The sequence below is a fragment of the Carassius auratus genome, chromosome 47, assembly GCF_003368295.1.
Source record: "Carassius auratus strain Wakin chromosome 47, ASM336829v1, whole genome shotgun sequence".
Classification (NCBI taxonomy): domain Eukaryota; kingdom Metazoa; phylum Chordata; class Actinopteri; order Cypriniformes; family Cyprinidae; genus Carassius; species Carassius auratus.
In genome coordinates this window covers 5,438,054-5,461,806 of record NC_039289.1, presented here as the reverse complement: position 1 = coordinate 5,461,806, position 23,753 = coordinate 5,438,054, and the positions used below count along the sequence as shown (strand labels likewise).

General features: G+C 36.4%; 1 protein-coding gene across 2 annotated transcripts in view; it reads left to right on the top strand.

Annotated features, from left to right (window-relative positions):
* The window catches only part of LOC113064889 (neurocan core protein-like), a 102,043-nt gene that overhangs the window by 29,206 nt on the left and 49,084 nt on the right, over positions 1-23,753 (top strand). For both annotated transcript variants that reach the window (XM_026235884.1, XM_026235882.1), the window contains exons 3-8: positions 5,949-6,341; positions 9,135-9,309; positions 10,985-11,112; positions 12,065-12,358; positions 12,694-13,443; positions 19,854-20,918. In XM_026235884.1, coding sequence (XP_026091669.1) covers positions 5,949-6,341; positions 9,135-9,309; positions 10,985-11,112; positions 12,065-12,358; positions 12,694-13,443; positions 19,854-20,918 — 2,805 coding nt within the window. The remainder of the gene's footprint in view (positions 1-5,948; positions 6,342-9,134; positions 9,310-10,984; positions 11,113-12,064; positions 12,359-12,693; positions 13,444-19,853; positions 20,919-23,753) is intronic.

The following is a 23,753-nucleotide window of genomic DNA, read 5'->3' as shown; positions in this document are numbered from 1 at the left end:
TTAGTGGTGTATCTGTTGCCATGGCGACCGTTATAAAGTAGTTAACATTTGCAGGAAAATTAACATCACTGCAGGTGACTGACTTCTTACAGGGGGAGGTCAGCTAAGAAAAGTAGAGGACTTATTTGATAGTATTTGGTCAATTTTATATCTTTTAACCTGTTAAATGTCACGCGACGCCTGCGTTGACTATACTATATTACAATCAAATCTAATCTAATCTTGACAAACTATATATCGTTGGAAAGGTCTAAGACTCCCAAATATATATTTTACCAATATTTTTTGTTAAAAATTATCTAGGAAAAGTAATAGATTAATTTATAACAAGAGTGCACCCTCAGAAATCAACATTACAAAGTAAGTTTTGACCTTTGTTTAAAAAAAATCCTTCCTCGTTGGCTTTTTCTCTATCACATTTTTGAAATCATCAGAAGTTATATATCACTTGAAAACATAAAATCTCAAAATTCATCCTTTAGAACGCATTTTAAAATCAGATAAATTGCATTACCATGTAAATGGCACATCAAAATCATGTTACAAAATGTTTTCAGTCATGAATTATAAAACTTTTGGTTTGTATCATGCACATTCAAGTCTATCTTCAAAAACGTGAGTGACAGTTATCATTAACCTCTCTCTCTTTTTTTCTGTTTATTGTTTTTAAATCCAACTATGTTGCAGACTCGTTTTTACGTTCGTATGTTCGTTCATTCCCTAATAATAATAATAATGATTAATTATATTTAATGATGTTTTATAAAAGTATTTTATTATTTATAATTTAATGATAATAATTATTGTTGTTAGTATTTTTTATTATTATTATTATTGGCCATAATAATAGTCATTATTATTATTAATTAAGAATTGTTATTATTGCCATCCTCTTTAAATAAAATAAATTAATGTTAATCAATGTTATATTCATTTATGTTTATTATTATTATACAAATCAATACATGCATACATTTGTATCAATATTTGTACAGATTTATTTGTAAAAAAAAATTTCTACCACTCAGTAAGAGTGATTGCGTTCACAAGCCAATTTGTTATTTATTGATTTAGTTAGTTAATTAGTAATACATTTAATAATAATAATATAAGTAAATAGTTCTTAGTCTTATTTGTTCGTTATTATTATTATACACATTAGTATATTTAAAAAGAAATAAACAAATACAATTTGGCATGGCATGCTTGTAAATATTTGAAGAGAGATCACTCGTTAAAGCAATAGTTCACCTTCAGTTACTGGTCCCCATTGACTCGCATAGTGTTTTTTTCTATACCATGGAAGTCAATGGGGACCATCCAATGAAGGTGAACTATCCCTTTAAAATTCATTTAACATACTGAATGCCTTCTGTCACTTAAGACTAATGTTGTGTGAAGAAAGTAGGTGGCTTTTTCATTTTATAGTATAAGACTCATTTTTTATTTTCATTTTATTTCCTTCTTCCCTCCAATTTTATTATGTTTCGCTGTCATTAATTGCGGTGCTCCTTTCGGTCGGTGTTGTAAAAGAAGAGACCGGTTACTTCATAAAATCCCTCACATATCACCGTCGAAACAAATGAATGAGATAACTACGGAAGGCATGGCTTGTCAGCATAACCCCGGTCCACAATCGATCAGTCATTTGGTGGCTGCTGGGTAATTGAAGACAATTGGGCCACTGTCAGCAAACAGCCAATTACATTAGCCTGCAGAAAAAGAAAGAGAGAAGAAAAAACATGTGTGTAGGAGATGCGTTCAAGCGCTGTTGCCTTGCGTTCCCCGTTCTGGGTTGATGAAGGCTTCTGACAGCATTTAATGCATTTCGGGTGTTCAAAGACGACGGGAAATAGTCACAATACATCAAGCAGTCGCAGGATTTTTGGCCAATCTTCGGCCTCATAACCTTCTATATTTTACCTTCTATTCGGCTCGACTTCAGACGGACGAGGAAAGATTAAAAACAGCGGCAGAATTTCAAACAAAAGACCGATCTCCAGGGGGTTATCCTTGTAAAAACATTTCCATCTAAATGCAGATTTGGTATATTTCGCCATGCTTCTTACATTCATTATTTACCCATGTGGGAGCAAAGCAATTTTTTATTCCTCGACTCTAAGGCGTAATTTGGTTTTTAAGGAGGTATCTGCATTTGATTTCTGTTTATTTAATGTGGCAAATTAGATCACTCTTGCACACAAAACATTACAGATGAAAAATGCTTCACATGGTTGGCACAACTGTATCTAGAGAGCAGCCTAATTTACTACATTTAAATGGGGCTGCAAAATGTGCATGAATGCAATTTTAAGTCTTTGCGCGTGTTTGCGTGTGGGCATCGAGGGCTTGGGGAAACAAAGTCTTGCTGCTTACATTCTCCTGAAGCATGAATTGGGGCAGCAGGGAGGTAATTTGGAGCCTCTCCCTTATTGTGAGCAATGCTTCCCTGAAGATGGAGGACAGAAAGAAAGAGATCTAGCAGAAGGACTAGAGAGGAGGAGTCGAACCCCCTCCAGAGCAAACAAGCTATCATTTATAATTTAGTGATTTCAGTTGTCCTGCTGCTGCCAAATCACAGGTGAACTGTTTTTGAGGCATTTGATCATGTAATTTTTTTTTTAAGTAATAAAATCATGTTTTAAATAATCATCAGTTTAATATAATATAATATAATATAATATAATATAATATAATATAATATAATTGTATTATTCTATATTCTATATTTATTGTTATTTTCAATATATATATATATATATATATATATATATATATATATATATATATATATACACACATAAGGAATTTATAAATAGAGAGAGAGAGAGAAAAATAAAATAGAAATTGATATAATAATAATAATAATATATTACATTGACAAATGTGTATATTTATTGATTTTTTCCCCCATTTTATATTAAAAAACTTATATTAAAAAACCATAATTATGTAAAATATTAATTTAAATACATCTTAAACATTTGGCAGTTTATAGTCTAGTATTTTTATTGCAATTTCTTATTTGGTATTATAAAAAAAAAAAAAAAAAGATAGATTATATATATATATTTTTTTGAGTATTATTATTATTATTAGGTACGCTGCATGTTTATTATAAAGAAGGGTGGCTTTGCTTGCAAATACAAATGTAAATCTGCAGTTTTTCACCTGGGTAAATAGCGCAGGACCTTTGTTTGAGCAGCACTACTGATTCAGGACCCTCATCAGAGCAAACTCAAATCGAATCTTTCCTCTCAGCTCACCGATTTGCTTCGTGACATGTTTGTGAAGATGTGTGTCTTGATTCAGCGAGAAAATTGCAAGTCCATTTAGCCCTTGCTTTGATGTTGTCAAGCACTCGCCGGCCTGTGCTTTCACCTATGTACAGTCTGTTTCTGTGGGGACAGAGGAAAAGAGCTGTTCCCGCTGCAGTTATACGAGTGGACCTCCATCAGCTCCACCAGCATACTCGCTATTACTCACTGCAGATGACTGCTGTCCGTTACAGAGGACATTATCCTGCATGCTCGAGCTGAATGTCATCACAGATCAATTTATACTAGTAATACTTTCTCTAAATATGCATCAACAGCGTATTTATGGTATGATGATTCTCTTTGCTTTTTACATTTAGCAGGATTTAGCTGTTTGTAGAAGCAGGTTTGCCCCCCAAAAATATATAAAGAGACTAAAATTGGGGTTAAAGGCTTCCAATTTGATGACTAATGTAAAGTGAGACTCATGAGGAATTCAACTTTTCGGCAGTTTAGAAGCATTTAGGATGTAAATGATGTTATAAAAAATAAAAAATTCAATTATTTATTTGTCAATATGTTTATGTATGAAAAAAATCTTTCAAGCACACCTGACGCTCCACAGGGAACTATATTAATATGAGTTTCTTTGAAGCATTTAATAGATCGTGTTTTTGTGGTTGTTTTTTTCCTGGTACAGCTCACTCGCTCTGCAGCCTCGCTCTGCAGATAGAAATGTTTTTCAAGGCTGTACTGTGTCTTCACTGACTGAGGTCATCCGTGTCGTTGCACACGTAATGACACAGGATCTGCATGGTGCTGAGATGTTAGACTGCAATACATATGTTTTCATTGCATCATTTTGATTGTAAACTAAGACCTACAGGTGATTGCAAAGATAGTAGTACATTTACGTCCCTGTTATTATGTTTTTGTCAAATGTTAGATGCATTTTTCTGCTGGATGTTTTTTCCTGATCCGGGCCATTTGATTTGCACATGGTGACACTGAAACAATTTTTTTTTTTTGTCTTTTCTTTTTTCTTTTTCTATTTATGTTGGACACACAACTAGAAGCATTTTTTTTATTATTATTATTAATTAAATGTATTGAAATTATTATTAATGATTTAAATTTGATTATTTTACAAGTACTTGTTTTATGTTATATTTTATTAATTATAAAAAATATATTATTTTTATATTTTATTTTATTAATTAGTAACATTTTGAATATATTTATTTATTTATTTATGCAACTTGACCTTAAACACATAATTTAATAAAGCACATTAGTTAATCATTTATTCATTAATTACATAATTCATTAATTCAATAACTTTTCCATTACCTTATTTATTTATTTTTTGTACTTATTTATTTGTTTTTGTATATTATATTATTATTTATTTAACGAATAATTCCTCTTTTCCATATTAATTTAATTAATTTATTTATGTATTTATATTTATGCTTTAATTAACCTTTCTGTATTTTTATTTTACATTTTCATCAATGTATTTATTTATTTAGCAAATAACTCCTGTTGACCCTTATCAATTCATTGTTTAATTTAATTTGTAAAATATATGAATATTTTAAATGATTATTTATGTAACAAATGTTTTGATAAAAATGGCACTTTATGAATTTTTATAATTTCTTTTTTTTTATGCAACAAATAGCTTATCTTACCACTTAAAAATTGAAAAAAAGTATCTAGACTATTCCAAAATAGTCAATCAATTAATAAATGAAGGAAATGAAAAAGCACATTAGTCAGGATAGAGGCATCACCATCACCTTGCTTCCCAATCTCTCCAATTAATAATGGCATGGAGTTGTTAGGCCGGGGGAGATGAAATTTCCCCGTTCTGGAAGCAGACTCCCTTCTTTACATGAAATCAAATCAAATAACGGCAGGGAAAGGCCAGATACGAGGTGCCGGGCAAAAGCGCACTCTAATGAAAATAAATCAATGGATTTTTGCACTCTCGCTCAGAAAAGTCTTACCTCGTATCATTCACTCAATCTGCCTTGCAGCAATCACATTCACACCTCGCTATATGCAAGTGAGACGGACGAGTGGCCGTCCAGCACGTGGTGATAAACTATAATGCAACTATACATAACTGGAATTGTGTTTCACTTGGGGATGAGAATGAACTGCTATAGTGAGCTGAGCTTGGGTTTTGCATCACCCCACCCCCTTTGGCTCATGCAACCTATTGGTTTTTATTGATTTATTGATTTATTTACCTCTGAGGCCAAAGGGATTATTACCAGTGAAATAGCTCCATTTGCCTGTGAGCTTACTGTTGCCAGGGTTTGCTGGATTTATAAATCACACTGTACATGCGATAAATAGGGAGAGTATAAATAATACATTGTTTACTATTGTATAATGTATTAATATTGAGTTTAGCAAAAAAAAATCTTCTCTGTTACTCTCGAATGCCACAAATCCTAAATTATGTTTGTATTTTGCTTCACAGTCAATGACTGAACTATATATATATATATATATATATATATATATGTATGCTATTATTAAAAGTACTATTAATTTTTGAATTTGTAAATGGAGATATGGTAGTAGCCTTTTTAATAGTACATTTCTTTGCAGTATTTTGAAAATGCTCTGATGAGTCTTGGATCTGATCCGTTTTGTCATTTGTTCCTCTGTTTTCAGGCATGGTGAGCTGTGAGACTGTGGTGAACATGCGTAAGGTGACCCACCAGAGGGTTCAGGAGCCTCTGTCAGGGACGGCCCTCCTGCCGTGTGTTTTCACCCTGCGCCCGAGTCCCTCTCGTGAACCTCCCCGAATCAAGTGGACCAAACTGTGGGGTCAGCGCGGCCCGGACGGCCTACAAAAGCAACAGTCGATTCTGGTGGCTAAAGACAATATAATCAAGGTGAAGAAAGCCTTCCAGGGCCGTGTCACCTTGCCGGGATACCAGGAGAACCGCTACAACGCCAGCTTGGTGCTGACAGGCCTGCGATCCAGCGACTCGGGGATGTACCGCTGTGAGGTCGTGGTCGGCATTAACGATGAACAAGATACGGTGCCCCTTCAGGTCACGGGTAATGCTAATACACGAGTCTTCATTAAACTACTGCTGACTTCTTTCATCTCAAAGGGATACTTCGGCCAAAAATGGATACTCGACCTTCAAATCATTCCCAATTTTTTTCTGTTGAACATAAAAAAGATATTTTTTGAATATCTACATTTAAGTCAAGGTAATAAAATACAATAATAGTCGTAATAAAAATTATATAAAATGTAAATAAAGTCAAAGAAATCACAATAAATAAAATAAAACAAATTCAAAATAAAATAATATATATATATATATATATATATTTATATATATATATATATATATATATATATACACGCACATACAGTATATAATAAGTAAAAAAACAAACTGTATATCATAGAAAAAAGAAAGAATTGCAATAAGCTATTTTTATTTAAACAAACTTGATTGCAGTGAACGTGGCCTACACGTTCAGTAGCAAAGGGGAACAAATTATTGATGAAGTCATCATTTCTGATTGCAAACGGAGAGAGAGTGACTCTTAAAAAATGCATTATGAGATACCAGTGCATTATTAATACTATACGTGCGGATGCTCCTGTATTGAAACCTCCTCCTCTGTGCGTTTGAATGGTTAATTAGTTTGAGCTCAGCAATTAAAGCATTGAAACACGCTGCCAGCCAGTATCATGAAAAATCCCCATTACTGTTACCAGTTTTATGGAAATAGCAATAACATTGCCAATTAAACCATTCAGCGACCTTAGATGCTTTCACACCGTATTGTGCTACAGCAATGTATCTTTGAACACAAAGCACTGGATAATGAAAGGAACAAAGAGTCGAGACGATTTACAGGAATATTTCAAATAACAAATAACATGAAGTTCTGCCCCATTTGAACACAGTCTTGTTACAAAGTAAACCGTTCCTGCTTTTATTTTATTTTATTTTTTATTCTGTATTTATGTGAAATAACTTAAATGCACATAAATGCAGTCAAATTCATTGCATGATAATGTATTTGATTCATATTTATGTAAAACTTAATGTTCTTTATTGGCATCTTTGGTTCTATCAATAACATTTAACATGCATTAATTCTTTCTGTTGCACAATATTATTTATAGTGGATTATTGAATATTCTTCACACTAGGATTAGAATGCTTCTTTTAGGAATTGACTGAAAGTTTATTTGGGCAACCAAAAATGGTTCTTCTGTGACATCACTGCAAAAACACCCTTTGGAAAGGAGTAGTTCACCCAAAACTGAAAATTGCTAAACATTTACTCACCCTCAAGCCATTCAAGATGTACGTGAGTTTGTTTCTTCATATGAACATACAGTATTTGGAGAAATGTACATCAGTTGCTCCCCAATGGATCATCTGGAATGGGTGCCGTCAGAATGAGAGTAAAAACAGCTGATAAAAACAAGTAATCAACATGACAATTAACATCTTGTGGAGTGAAAAGCTTTGTTAGTAAGAAACAAATCCATCATTAACATGTTTTTAACTTTAAACTGTTACTTCCAACTAAGTCCTCTGTCCATGATATCGTTTTCTCCAGTGGAAAAGTCATCTTGTCTGAATCAGGAGAGAAATATGCACAGATTCAGCACTGTTTACAAGTGAAAACAGCACGAAAGAGCTTGAAACCAATATGTTGGTGGATTTCGATGTGAGAGGACAATGGACTTTTCCCACTGGAGGAAGTTATTAAGAATTATGGATTCATATTTTGGACGTGACGGTTTAAAGTTAAAATGCCGTATTGATGGATTTGTTTATTACAAACAAACAAGTTCACAAGACATTAAACTGATGGACTGGAGCAGTATGGATTACGTGTGGATTATTGAGATGTTTTCATCAGCTGTTTGGACTTTCATTCTGACGGCACCCATTCACTGCAGAGGATCCATAAGTGATTTAATGCAAAATTTCTCCAAATCTGTCAAATTTTCATTCCTTAAAGAGTGTAGCTAAGATTTTGGACTCAGTGAAATATTATGGACATTCAACAAAACTGTTTGCTAACTGGTCATAAATCGGACCTTCTTTGGATTATGTCTTTGGGGAATTAAATATGGAAACTCTGACCCCCCTTTTTAGTAAGATGTGGCATCCCTCAGTAGACGAGAGTCTCCGGATGTTTATATTTTTATAAGCTCCGAGTCTGTCCTGAACTCCAATGGGAAGCGAAAAAGAGAAGCAGGATGAAGAAAGCAAGGAATGAAATAAAAAAACGAAAGAATTTGAAGCGGGGCTTCACGTGTAGCTTCCACAGTTGGGTAAGAAACAGGCCGTATTGCTCAGGAGACTGAAATCTTCCCCCTTAAGTCCTCGTCTGAAGTGTTTCGCCATAAATTGGCCCACCTAGCTTTGAGGATTTTTCTTTGTCCCTTTCATGTTTGTGTGTTCTCCTGGGATGGCAGCCGACTGCTGAGGTTATGGATGTGGAGTGCGGAGTAGAGGACGAAAGGGACTCCAAACTGATGTGATGTGGGAATAGCAGACGGACAGTTCAAAAGCAATCCCAGGAATCGAATCCCTTTGTACATCGGACTGGAAGTCCATCCTCAAACCGGTCAAAGAACTGGTGCTGTGATTTAACTTCTTTTGTGCCGTCTTCCTGTCTTTTGCATTTCTCCGAGGATTGAAGAATGGCTGAGAGACATGAATGAACGTGAAGTTTGGGAAATAAAGTGTTTCAAGGGGCCTGTGTTGTTTTTAATTCATCTAGTTAAACTATTGTTGCTGTTCATTTGGGAAATAGTTTATGCATGGTTGCCATCATGCACTCTGTTTTTTTTTTCCCGAACAGGAGTGGTCTTCCACTACCGCGCGCCTCACGACCGCTACGCGCTGTCCTTCTCCGACGCCAAAAGAGTTTGTCTGGAGAACTCTGCCAGTATTGCCACGCCAGCCCAGCTGCAGGCCACGTTCAATGACGGCTATGACAACTGTGATGCTGGATGGCTGTCGGACCAGACTGTGAGGTCAGAACAAGAGATCAGTCCGCTTTGGAAAGCAGATTTGGAAACATGCATATGTATTTAGCATTTAAGACGTCTTTGAACATGTTTGTGCAATTTTTCAGGAAATTAGAGTATTTATAATAACATTTTTATATTTCTAATATTTAAGTGAATATTTGTTTACATTTATTTCAAATGTCTAGTTTTATTATATATATATATATATTACAAATTATAATATTTATTTTATAAATGAAAATGAATTTTTATTATTTATATTATTTTGTATTCATCTATTTATCTTTTATTCTAATATTTCATTTCTTTTATTTTCAACCTGACAAATGTCGAGTGTTTTATTTATTATATGTATAATCTTTTATTGAATATTGTAATATTTTATTTTCAACATGACACATCTACTATTATATTAATATATTTATAGAGTTTTATTGAACTGAATTCTAACATTTTACAGTTTTATTTTACTTTAAACACAATAAACATCCAGCATTTTTTTTGTGTATTTATAATATTTTAATTAATTGAATTTTTTTAACATGACAAACATCCAACATTTTTTGTATATTTACAATATTTTATTGAATATTTGTATTTTATTTAATTTTTTTAATCTATTTTTAAAAACTCACAACCTGAATTTTTATTTTGTATATTTATGTTATTAAATATTTAAAAAAAAAAAGAATTTATTTTAAAAATAACAAACATCCAGTCATTTATTTATGTTAAACACCAAGAACAAAGAGGGGAAAAAAGGACAAGTTACAAAAGTTAAAGGTCTATAACATAAATAGTAAACAAAGTACATGTTGTAAAGGTTTAATAAGAGATTGTTTGCTTGACTCTCGATTCCTTCAATTTTGTAGACCAGATTCAGAAACAAGCATATTTTTAGGAGCAAAGAAGTCTTTGAACACATTTAGATCATTCTTTTCCCCAGCAAATCTCTTAATCTTCCTTATAATGATACTTATAAAACGATCACTTTGGCATCAGAACGAAAATCGGAGCTGCCATGCCGATAAATTGCTCCCCCTTGCATGAAACAGGATAGCACAGCTTTCTACAGAACGAATCCAGGACTCAAAGCAATTTTTTATAATCAGCCGTTCTAATTAATCGTAATATCTATTATTTATCGACCGGATTACATCCCCGTTTCTTCAGGCTTGCCGCCTCCAATCACTTTTCCATGGCTGAATGTCAGGCGGCTATTGATTTCAACATTCATATCTACCACATATTGTCAGCTCATAATTGAGCCGCGAGGCCCGGCCATCACCGAATAAAAGCGTGAGCGGGGTCCTCCCCCCCCCCTGTATGGAAGAGCTCTAATTGGGCCATCTCCAGAGAAGCCTGGCTACACATCAGTGAAGACGCAAATGCGCAATTAGCGCAAGCGTATGGAGACATCAGAGATCTCTGGACGGGGATGGAATATATGTGGGCTGCTTTAATGGTTTTATATAACAGACTTCAATATTTGGTCTGTGCAAGAACCTCCATTCGCTATTTCTCTTCTTAGACCCTGGAGTGCCGTGTATAATCTCTTAATCAGGCTTTAGCCGGCACCCCTGTGCCATCCAAACCAAAAGCGCTTTCGAGTAATTGCACAGTTTATCCTACTCACCCCTTGGAAATAACTCCTGGTATGTTTTGGCTCCTTACCCAGGTATCCCATCCAGTCGCCTCGGCCCGGCTGCTTCGGCGACAGGGAGGACTCCCCTGGCGTGAGGAACTACGGCAGCCGAGACCCCGATGAGATGTTCGACGTGTACTGCTTTGCCAACAGCCTGCAAGGTACTGCAGATGCATTCAGTTACAGCTCAGTCATCCAAAAACGGCGTCTTTAAATGTCCTCAAGAGCCTCAGACGGCGGAGATGCATGTACCTGCTCATGTCCCATCTCCCAGAACATCTAAGTAGGTCACCATGCTTTCAGCTCAGCCCTGTGGTCTCTGCCAGAACGGGTACAGTTCTAAGATACTCTCTGAGTGCACGTCCAAGTGTTTCATGCAGAAGTGACAGTCCTGCCTCCTGCTGCCAATTAGGATTCCAGAATCACTTAAAAGTTTCATGCCTGTCATATTGGTGTAATTTATTAATTTATGTTTTTTTTGTTTTTTTTTACTGATAAAATGTTCGGTTGAAAATCTTATTTGTCTGTTTGAATTATTTCGTTTTGTCCTTGTATATTACTTATGACAGAGCTTGGATCTGTTGCAGCAAAACAGTGATTTAATTTTATTTGACTTTCAACATGACAAACATTCAGTATTTTATTTAGTATATTTTTCTAGAAATAGTAAAAAACTGTAAGTGACATTCAGCCAAGTATGGTGACCCATACTCGGAATTCGTGCTCTGTATTTAACCCATCCGAAGTGCACACACACAGAGCAGTGAACACACACACACACACACACACACACCCAGAGCAGTGGGCAGCCATTTATGCTATCTATCAATAGATATCAATCCCTACCAGCCCGAGATTCAAACTCACAACCTTTGGATTACGAGTCTGAATCGCTAACCATTAGGCCACAACTAATGCACAATAGATTCAGTCTCATTGTTACAAAAATTATATTTGAAGTTTAGCAATCACCTGTTTTAGGGTAGATTTGTTCAACATTATTATGAATACAAAACATATATTTTAATAAAGTTTAATTCTAGGTCTCATGTTGCAAACAGCAGCATCATTCTTATAAAAAGCATGCACTATCCATCTTTTCTCTGTCTCCAGGTGAAGTGTTCCACACCAGTGTGCCGGAGAAGTTGAGCCTGGCATCTGCCTCCACTCACTGCCTCACTCTGGGAGCTCAGCTGGCCACAGTCGGGCAGCTCTACCTGGCCTGGCAGGCTGGCCTAGACCGCTGTGACCCTGGCTGGTTGGCCGACGGCAGCGTGCGTTACCCTATCAACATCCCCCGGCGTAACTGTGGAGGGGATGAGCCAGGAGTACGGACCGTTTACCACAACCCCAACCGCACCGGATTCCCAGACACTAGCGTGCTCTTTGACGCCTACTGCTATAATGGTCGGTTGAACTAGTGGCTTTTCCCTGTTTCGGTTCAGGCAAATATTCATACAAATGGCTTTTGGGGGGTTTAGACTTCAGTGATGAGCTGGAGATGTCTTGTTTTTTTTTTTTACTTTGAGAAGTTTCATCAAAAATTCTCTTATATCCAGTTTACATAATTTTGGAGCATATTTCGGAATTATTTATAAATGTATATGTTTCTTCCTGTTGTCACAAGGATCTGAAATATGTATTAAATGAGGATTTGGTCAAAGTAGTTTTATGGACTTCTGTATGGATGCATGTATGGTTTGTGTCAGTTTTAACAGTGTAACTCTCATGAACTCTTTCAGAGAAGAATTTGGAAGAGCTGATGGCGATTCTCGACAAGACCCTAGAAAACTCCTCTCTGAGCTCATCCAGCGACGAAGAGGTGCAGCTCCAAAGAAATGGGGCCTTCCCTGAACCTTCAACTTGGACCGGTCTGGTCGATCTCGAGAAAGAAGACTTCAAGTCCATCATTAACAACGAATCTTCAGAAATCTCAGAGGAGCATGTTGTAATCCATCTTGGACCTGAAGAAAGGTCTGTAGACTGGGAAGACGATCCCAAAGATGCTGCGGAGGAGCAGGAGGACCTTCAAGGGGGTTCGGCGAAAGAGGAGACCGATGATGGATCTCCTGACCCGTCTTCAACCACGCCATCTTCCTCTACCCAAGCTCATACTAGCAACAGCGTCATTTCCAACTTTGTGAAAACAATCATGAAGCCATTTAGGTACTGGGCCATGACTGTAGAACCTGAGATACCGGCCACAGAGTCCAGCCTCTACAAAGGTACCTCAGAAACGGTCCCACATACCAGGACGAAGCCAAATAAAGAAAAAACAAGCAAAGGTGGTGCTGATAATGCCATCATGGAGCCTAATATCAAGGAACATTCATATAATCCCTCCTCGTCAGATCCAGAAGAGGAGCTCTTTGAACAGGAGAAAGAAGTTGTCTTGATGGCTGCGCCGCAGGAGATAAAGAGTCCAAGCAATTCTCATATTGATCGTCCATATTCACAGACCTTCACAGACAGCTTCACTGGACCAGCCAAAGGTATATCAGACTCATCCCAAACTTAAAAGGCATTTCAACACGTACAGTACATTTAAACATGCAGCTTCTCTTCTTAATTGAAGTTTGGGAAGTAGGTGAAGCATGTGCTTAATTTAGTTGAAGTAGGGCTTAATTACACGTATATAATTAATCTAGAACTGGGTGATTTGAAACCACCAAAGTGAGAGTTTCCTCTATCGTAGATTTTTGGCCAATCTTTCAACCAGGAGGTCAATCTGACATTTCTTGGTCAACATAAGGGTGTTTCTTCATCTTTGAGCACTTATGTCTCATGGGTTGATTTTTCTTTTAAAGCAACTAGCCATCTTTTTGTAAAATGAAGGTCAAATTTAAATGTTGCTACCATGCCTCCCTAATTTATTTCTGCTACTTTTCGAAAGTCTTGTTTAAATGGATGTTAATCAAGTCCTGGATGATCAATCATAACATATTAAGATCCATTATAAATCATTAAATAAACATTACCTGGAATATTTATTGTGCATAATGATTTTATATTAATATTATTTTTTAACAGTATTTGTTTTTTTCAGTTTATTTAATGGTATCTATGTATGATTTGTGGCGACATTTCCTTATCTAAAGTGCAAATTTGTTTAATGGGTGAAAGAAAAATACCCGAGAGTGTGAAAAGCGTGTTCATGTCCAAAAGTGCCAGTGGTTGAAGAAACACCCATCAAAGGAAGTGAACAGAAAGAAAGAAATTTGTAATAAATGGAAAAAGGTAGGATTATTTGAAGATAGAAGTCCGTTCACAATGCCATATGGTCTTAAAATATTTTCCAGAGATTTTGGAAAGTTGCCGATGCGATTCGTTCTCTGGAATACGAAAGTGGGAGGGTCACTGTAGAGGTCGCAGCCCTGAGATGTCTTCCTGCCTCCTGCTTTAGGGCTTTTAATGGATATCAGTGTCTGTCATGTCTATGCCCAGTGAAAATGCATAGTTTACAATCTTTGAAAAGAAGATCTTAGAGCGTTGCTAGCCTTAGGCGGAGATTGAAACATATCTAAATGGTGTGCTTTTCATGCGATGCGTTTTGGCAGCAGTCCGTTCTCAAGGCATCATCAGAACAAATATCCACCCCGCGAACCAAATTCAGCAGGGAACATTAATGTTTAATGCCGGGTGAAAATCCAGCTTTAGTCAGCATGCATTATTTACATCTGAATCTAATTAATGTTCTTTGGCCTAAACCGCAGGCACCGCTACAAACTCCAAGTCTCTCCTAATTATCCGAGGCGTGATCATCGTCAGGGCCGTGGAGTGTGTGCGTAAAGATACTCTGGACTCAATCTGGCTGTTTCCGTTCGTTTTTCTTCCAGCAGAGGTCATTTAGTCGAGTCCGGATTCACTGGCTATTTCACCCTTCGCTGCATGCTGCTCCATCTCTCCCCTTGTTTTGAGTTTCATTACATAGAGCCTGTTGAGAATTCAGAAAATCCAGCCATCTTTTACATAAACTTGCCGTGTCCTTGAGTTCCACAAAGAATTGCATACAGATAAAAGTGTGCTATGAAGAAATTCTGTGAAATGCATACATCCCATAGAACAAGGGGTTCAAGCAACTTTGTTGAGTGTCCAGATTTGACCTTGAGGTTTAGTTCCACTGTATAACTGAACAATTAAACCACGAAAAGAATGAATGTCATTGCATTAGACACAAAATATCAAATCAAGTGGCATTTAAAGTAAAGAAAAATGTTTTATACCCAAAACTGAAGCTTAATATGAGACCCTGTTTCTGCCTTAAAGTATTATACATATATATATATGTGTGTGTGTCTTTGTGTGTGTCTTTGTTTTGGTTTGTGAAATGCCCACTGCCAGATTTTGGCAGCCCGGGTTGCTAGTTGGCGGAAAACACATCGTATTTAATGTCATTCATCGTCAAGTGTGCTCGTTCCCGTCGGTGTCGTCAATTTGGCAACCTGCGTGTACGTCAAATCTGAGGAGGAGGGGCTGGGTAAAAAAAAAAACCTGCACCAATATTTTGAATTTGGACTGCAATACCTAGTTCAACCACTCGGTGTCAAGTCTACATACAGCACCTTTAATTGAGAAAATCCAGTGTTACATATCTTTGAGTGGCAAAAGTTTGTGAATCTTTGCTTTCAGTATCTAGTTTGACCCCTTTTTGCAGCAATAACTGCAGCTAAATGTTTCCTGTGGCCTGTTGGCGGGTTTCCTCCGTTGAACTGTTTGCTTCAGGTCCTTCCACAACATTTCAATTGGATTAAGGTCCAGACTTTAACTTGGCCGTTCCAAAACATTAACTTTGTCCTTCTTTAACCATTCTTTGGTAGATTGACTTGTGTGCTTGGGGTTGTTGTTTTGCTGCAAGACCCACATTATCTCGAGATTCAGTTGTCGGACAGATGTCCTGACACTTTCCTTTAGAATTTGCTGGAATAATTCTCCTAGGGAGGGTAACAGTGGTCTTGAATTTCCTCCGTTTGTACACAATCTATCTGACTGTGGATTTGTGGAGCCCAAGCTCTTTAGAGATGGTTTTGTAACCTTTTTTGAGCCTGGTGAGCAACAACAACTCTTTTTCGGGGGTCCTCAGAGATCTCCTTTGTTCATGCCATGATTCACTTCCACAAACATGATCAGACTTTGATAGATCCCTGTTCTTTAAATAAAATAGGGCATGCACTGACATCTGAAAGTCATCTCACTGATTGAAAACACCTCTGAAAAATGGACTCTAACTACACCTTCAAATGTAATGCTAATCCTAGAAATGAAATCCACTCACAGAAATGTAGTATTGGATCATTTTACTGAATAAATAAATGACAAAGTATGTATTTTCATCTCATTTGTTTGATCGGGTTCTCTTTGTCTACTTTCAGGACATGCATGATGATGCATCTGATGATGTTTTGAGTTTTATTTATGCATAAATATAGACAACTCTAAAGTGTTCACTATATATATATATATATATATATATATATACAGTATTGTTCAAAATAATAGCAGTACAATGTGACTAACCAGAATAATCAAGGTTTTTAGTATATTTTTTATTGCTACGTGGCAAACAAGTTACCAGTAGGTTCAGTAGATTGTCAGAAAACAAACAAGACCCAGCATTCATGATATGCACGCTCTTAAGGCTGTGCAATTGGGCAATTAGTTGAAAGGGGTGTGTTCAAAAAAATAGCAGTGTCTACCTTTGACTGTACAAACTCAAAACTATTTTGTACAAACATTTTTTTTTTCTGGGATTTAGCAATCCTGTGAATCACTAAACTAATATTTAGTTGTATGACCACAGTTTTTTAAAACTGCTTGACATCTGTGTGGCATGGAGTCAACCAACTTGTGGCACCTCTCAGCTGTTATTCCATTCCATGATTCTTTAACAACATTCCACAATTCATTCACATTTCTTGGTTTTGCTTCAGAAACAGCATTTTTGATATCACCCCACAAGTTCTCAATTGGATTAAGGTCTGGAGATTGGGCTGGCCACTCCATAACATTAATTTTGTTGGTTTGGAACCAAGACTTTGCCCGTTTACTAGTGTGTTTTGGGTCATTGTCTTGTTGAAACAACCATTTCAAGGGCATGTCCTCTTCAGCATAGGGCAACATGACCTCTTCAAGTATTTTAACATATGCAAACTGATCCATGATCCCTGGTATGCGATAAATAGGCCCAACACCATAGTAGGAGAAACATGCCCATATCATGATGCTTGCACCTCCATGCTTCACTGTCTTCACTGTGTACTGTGGCTTGAATTCAGAGTTTGGGGGTCGTCTCACAAGCTGCCTGTGGCCCTTGGACCCAAAAAGAACAATTTTACTCTCATCAGTCCACAAAATGTTCCTCCATTTCTTTTTAGGCCAGTTGATGTGTTCTTTGGCAAATTGTAACCTCTTCTGCACATGCCTTTTTTTTAACAGAGGGACTTTGCGGGGGATTCTTGAAAATAGATTAGCTTCACACAGACGTCTTCTAACTGTCACAGTACTTACAGGTAACTCCAGACTGTCTTTGATCATCCTGGAGGTGATCATTGGCTGAGCCTTTGCCATTCTGGTTATTCTTCTATCCATTTTGATGGTTGTCTTCCGTTTTCTTCCACGTCTTCTGGTTTTGCTCTCCATTTTAAGGCATTGGAGATCATTTTAGCTGAACAGCCTATCATTTTTTGCACCTCTTTATAGGTTTTCCCCTCTCTAATCAACTTTTTAATCAAAGTACGCTGTTCTTCTGAACAATGTCTTGAACGACCCATTTTCCTCAGCTTTCAAATGCATGTTCAACAAGTGTTGGCTTCATCCTTAAATAGGGGCCACCTGATTCACACCTGTTTCTTCACAAAATTGATGACCTCAGTGATTGAATGCCACACTGCTATTTTTTTGAACACACCCCTTTCAACTAATTCAACTAATTGCCCAATTGCACAGCCTTAAGAGCGTGCATATCATGAATGCTGGGTCTCATTTGTTTTCTGAGAATCTACTGAACCTACTGGTAACTTGTTTGCCACGTAGCAATAAAAAAATATACGAAAAACCTTGATTATTCTGGTTAGTCACATTGTACTGCTATTATTTTGAACAATACTGTATATATATATATATATATATATACTGTATATATATTCCCTTTATATTCATATCTCACAATTGTAACTATGTGTCATAATTGTTTTTTGTCTTATAATTGGGATTTTAAATATCTTATAAACCTAATATCACGTTTGTCGTTTAATATTTCTCTGTATTGCAGCCTTTTGCCCTTTATTGCAACTTTAGTTCTTGTAACTGCTTAATTGTATCTCCAAATTGTGACTTTTTTGTCTTATAATTAGGAATTTATGTCTGAAAATGATCACTTTCTCCCAAGTGTGACTTTATATCTCATAATTGTGGCTTTTTTCCCCAATGCAACACTTTATCTCAATTGCAAATTGTATCCCAATTGCGATTATAACTCCCAATTCTGATTTTATTTTGACATAATTGCAAAGTTTTCTTCTGAATGTGACTATATGTCTCCGAATTGTGACTTGACATCTACCAGTTGCAAATTTATGCGTCCTAGTTGTGACTTTTTATCCCAATTGTAACTTTATATAACAAAATAAGTATTTTGCTTCTCCCAGTTGGGATTTTTTTTTCTTTCAGCTGAAACTTCATAGCTCACAGTTATGACAATCAATATTTGGAACTATATATCACAAAATCCAACTTTCACGCAATATCACACATGTGACTAAAATCCACCTTGATGCAAGCTGTTTAAAAGTATTGCAAAAATGGTTATTAAAAAAACTCTTGCAGTTTTTGTGTGTAAATGCAACTTGGTCTAAGAAATCAGATTTCTTTTATGTGGGTAATCGTCCCACTATTATATCATAGATGATATCCCATTATTATATTATTAAATGGTAGAATCTATTTAATTTACTACTCTTGTACGTTTAATACGACTGCAGAGAGTATTCAGTTGTTCATATCATTAATTGCTCAATTATTTGGTTATGTAAATTGCACCACATCCACATGCAACAGCAGAGTCTTGAATAATTAATTATTGCTTAATATTTCATAATGTGTACTCAACATATGGTCTGTGAATATCTAAAACGGCTTAAATGCTAAACCCTGCTTGTTTCCTTTAAGGCAAATCATATTACCCGAGCAGATATATGAATTATCCATGCACACAGCAAACATACTTAAGCTCAAGCAAATATCTCTTCCACGCAGCCAGTGAAATCTTTGTTTAGGGTTGAGGATTGGTTCAGCACTGTGTACTGCAGTATGCTGAGTCACGTAATAATAATAATGAGTCTACTGCTTACAGCATTTTTACTTTATTGCGCTCTGAATAGATTCCTCCACACATCACGATGTAAATCAAGACCTTTTTGCTTCTTGAACATGAAGATTTGGGTCTTATTTTTCTAGATTTACTGTTAGAAAGCATTGGGAATTAACAGCAATGGACAGGAGCATGATGTACGAGTCCTTTGTGCTGGGGCAACATAAAGAAAAAGAGCCTTATTACCTGGATTGCTTTCAAAACGATCGTACATTTCATCCCAGTTTCACCTGGGAGTCAGATATTACCCTCTGGGAAGAAAAGAAAGGTCATTTTAGCTACGCTTGTAGCTCATTTTTCCTTTGGAGCCTGGGTTTGATTAAAAGATAGGTGTATTGAGGCTAATAGATTAATTGCTGGATATCTCCAGGGCATTGACGGATAAATAATGACAGTTCTATATCGAGCCGCACGCATTCAAGATAATTACCATAGCTCTGGGGTGGGAGTTAGCATATTTTGCGCGCTAATTATACATACATTTAAATGAAACGATCTCCTCCCTCCGTTAATCACAATGTTTTGTCATTCCTGCAGGAGCGATTGGATCAGGAACGGCGGAGCCGACTCTTTCTTCAAATCCTTCGGCACCTAAGAGCTCCGGTTCCACGAGGAGCAGCCAACAGATTTTGGCCTTGAAAGTCGCCCCAAGCAATAATAGGCCTTTCATAACTCAAACAAGCAGTCTGATGGAAGCCAAAGAGGCCAGTTTGGAGATCATGACCATTCCTGTTTCCAGGAATAACCCTGAGAATATCTCTGGCGAAGGGAAAGACTTCAGTGAGGATGGTTACCCTATTCCCAAAGGTCCTCCATTGCTGTTATCCGCACATGATGAAAAAGATGGCGAGGGAAGTGGAGGGAGAGAGTTACCGTTCACCCTTGACAGCCAAATTAATGGATCGGATGACCACGGCGTCCCGCTGGAGACCACTGTCAGCTGGCAGCTTATGAGTCTCCAGACGACTCAACCTACTAGTGCGTCTAGTTCTTCTGGTCCCAATCCCGAGAAACAGGCTGACACAGTTGAGGAAGCCAGGGGGGAAATCATGTATGTCCATCGCCCCATTGAAAAACACAAGAACAATCCTTTGAATAAAGTCAACGTGCCTTTCGTTAAATGGAAGCAAGACCTAGGGTTGACCACTATACCGGAAACATACACTTCCAACACTCCTTCCACACCAAGCCCTATCGATCTCAACGACGACATGCTAGAAGTTCAACCACCAACCGTAGGGATCACTCCTTCCCAACCAAGGGAAGAAACCACTACCAAAGACATTTTATGGACTCCGGATCCAGCCGTTTCCAGCACATGGTTACCTGTGGTTCAAGAGGAGGTAGATACTCCACAGTCTCCAGTTCCTACCATAATAACAACGCAGGCTGGCTCTACGGTTCAGCCTACTGGTCCGGATCTAAAGGACTCTTCCCACCAGGCTGAGATCAGGTCAGGTGGGTCGGAGTCATTCGTTTCGGCTCAGGGCTGGATAACATCTGAACCCATTCCAACTGAGGAACCTTCATCCCAAACCACAGGAAGCCCAGAGGAAAACACAGCTGTGGCTGGGGTGGAAAACAGCCCCTCTAGAAGTTCAGGTAAATCACTCTGCTTGTGTTCTGTTGATAAGAGAATTTAAACATGAAAGATATGTAATGCTTTGAGAAAGCTTACTTGGGTTTGTTTATTTGTTTGATCTTTTACTCCGTGTAATTCTTTTATTCCTCTTTCGTCATTAATTCTTTTATATTCTTCCATGGTTTATTCCTTCTTTACCCCTGCTTTCTGTAATTCGACATTCTTTCTTCTATTCTTTATTTTCCACTTTATGTCTTTTGTATGCTCTTTCTTTTATGTTTTCATGCTCTTGTTCTTTTTCCTCAAGTCTTTATTTTTATTATTTATGTTCTTTTTCAGTAATGTCCTTATGTTCTTTCTTTGGCTCTGTACTTCTTTCTTTTGGTATTTCTTTCCTTCTTGATTTCTTTTTGTTACTTTTTTGTTTTCTTTCTTTCTTTCTATCTTTCTTTCTTTTCTCTAGTCTGTTCCATTTAATTTATTTTTTTGTTATTTTCTTCTATTCTTTTTTTCTTTCTTAATCTCATTATTTTCCTAATTTTTTTTGCTCATTCTTTATTTTTTCCCTTCTTTTGTTATTTCCCTTCATTTTTCTTTACTTCTCTCATTCTTTCTATCATTGTTTTCTGTTTGCTTTAAATTTTTTGTGTTTTTGTGCATTTTATTCATTTCATTTCCTTTCATTATTTTCTTTTATTTTTTTTGTTTAGCCAATTCTTACATTTATATAATTTTTTGTTCTTTTTATTCGATTTCTTTCTTTTCTTCTCCTAATGCCTTTCATCCTTTATTTCTTTTTGTTCATTTCTTTCTGCTTTCAACAATGTGTATATTTCTTATTTTCCTTCATTTAATTTTATCCTTCTTATTCTTTTGGTCTTTCCGTCTCCATTTAGTATTTTTTTCCTTCATTCTTCCTTTTTTTCCACTATATTTCTGTATTTTGTTCTTTTTTCTTTTGCGTGGTAAACCAACAGAGTGCAAAGAAGTGAATTGCAGCAGACTCAGAGTAATTAGAGGGTTAGGGCCAGTGCAATTAGGGCGTCTCGCTTAAGGCAGAGATCTTAGCCCGAAACAAATCAATTTTGGCAGAAGCCAGTAGATGTGTTCAGTAATTGACTCCAGTCTCGCTCTAGTCCATATGCATGTTCAAAATGGTGCCGTATACATAAGCTCAACCTCCCCTTGTTCAAATCGATTTCCTTGGGTTGGACTTTCTTCGGGTGCAAGACCCCAGAAACAAACAAGGTCAAACAAGGTACTGATCTTGAGAGCAGCTCTAGTAGGCCTCTGGCGTGGAATAAATGTAAACAGATGGCAACTTAAAGTATAGAAAACACACTAAAAAGAATGAATCATTTAACCAAGACCATACAGCTTTTGACTCATATTTCTGCAGCAGCAACTATAGAACAAAAGGTTTTTTACCGTCGGATTTTGTCAAGTTTGTTAAATGAATCATTGTTGCAGAGCTTTGACTGTTTCAAAACTTTGAATTGCACAGAGAAGACGAGACAAAACTGCTGCTAAACAACTGTTTTCAACTGGAAATGTAGCTCGGAAAGAAACACGCTTTTGAGCAGATTTTTGCCAGAGAGTTTCCTTGCAAACATCAGTTGCTTTTGAGCACAAAGAGCAGCGAGCCCTGTTTGTCCTCCTTTTCCTGCAGCGCAGGTGGAAGTTCATAAGCCTTTTTAATCAATGATCTGCCGGTGGAGAGGCTGCTGTTCTCTGCCTCTCCCCCGAGGCCTTTTAGGCATCAGAGAAGTGGTTTTTGAAAAATAGTCGCCGTCACGGTAGTCATAACACCAGCACCAGAACGGCTTGCCCTTAATTAGAGAAGCACATCGTTCTGCGATAAGACGAGGAGGTGCTGTGTCTTACGCGGCTTTGCTGTTCCATCACTCTCGCTGACATGCCTTGGAGCTGTTTGCACATGGAAACAGACATGTTCATCGCTCTTTGTAGGACAGACAGGTGCAGTGTACTCATTCACACACACACATTTACATTACATTTAGTCATTTAACAGATGCTTTTATCCAAAGCGACTTACAAGTGAGGACAATGGAAGCAATCAAAATCCACAAAAGAGCAATGATATGCAAGTGCTATAATAAGTCTCCGTTAGCTTAATGGAGTACATGTAGCAAGGTTTTTTAAATCGTTTAATAATAAAAAAAATTATAAAGATAGAATAGGAAAAGAACAGAGCAAGCTAGTGTTCAGGGCCTTTTTTGCTTTTGTTAATTGTATAATAATTAATAAAGAAAACAGATTATAAAAACATTAGAGAAGCTAGTTAGTTCCTTCCTCTCTTTTTTTTGTAGGAAAACAAGCTGTTAGTAAATGTACAGTGCAAGTCTAAAAGGCATCCAAATCCAATTTTTGAGAGGGTTAATAATAAGCAATCAATGTTTTTTGTTTTTATTTTTATTTTAGGTTTTATTTCATTTGATTTAGCTAAAATTGTAATATTTTCATTTTGCTGAAATCTTTATATTTAATATTTAATTTTAGCGAAGCATGAACGCACATGGAAGCATGCTTATCTGTCTTTACACGGTACACTTGACACATATATGCTATTATTAAAACATTTAATATATTACTTTTGTTAGATTTTATTTTTCTTTCTTTCTTTTTTGCTTTGTTTTAATCTTAATTTAATTTTCGCTTTTTTGCTAAAATGTAAAAAAAAAATTATATTTTAAATATAGCAATGCACATGTAAACAGACATGTTAGCATTTTATATTTTTTTATTTTGGTATGCATTATTGAATTGTATTTTAAATTAAATTATAATATTTTAATGTTTTATTTTTAGCATTTTTATTATTTAATTTCAATAAT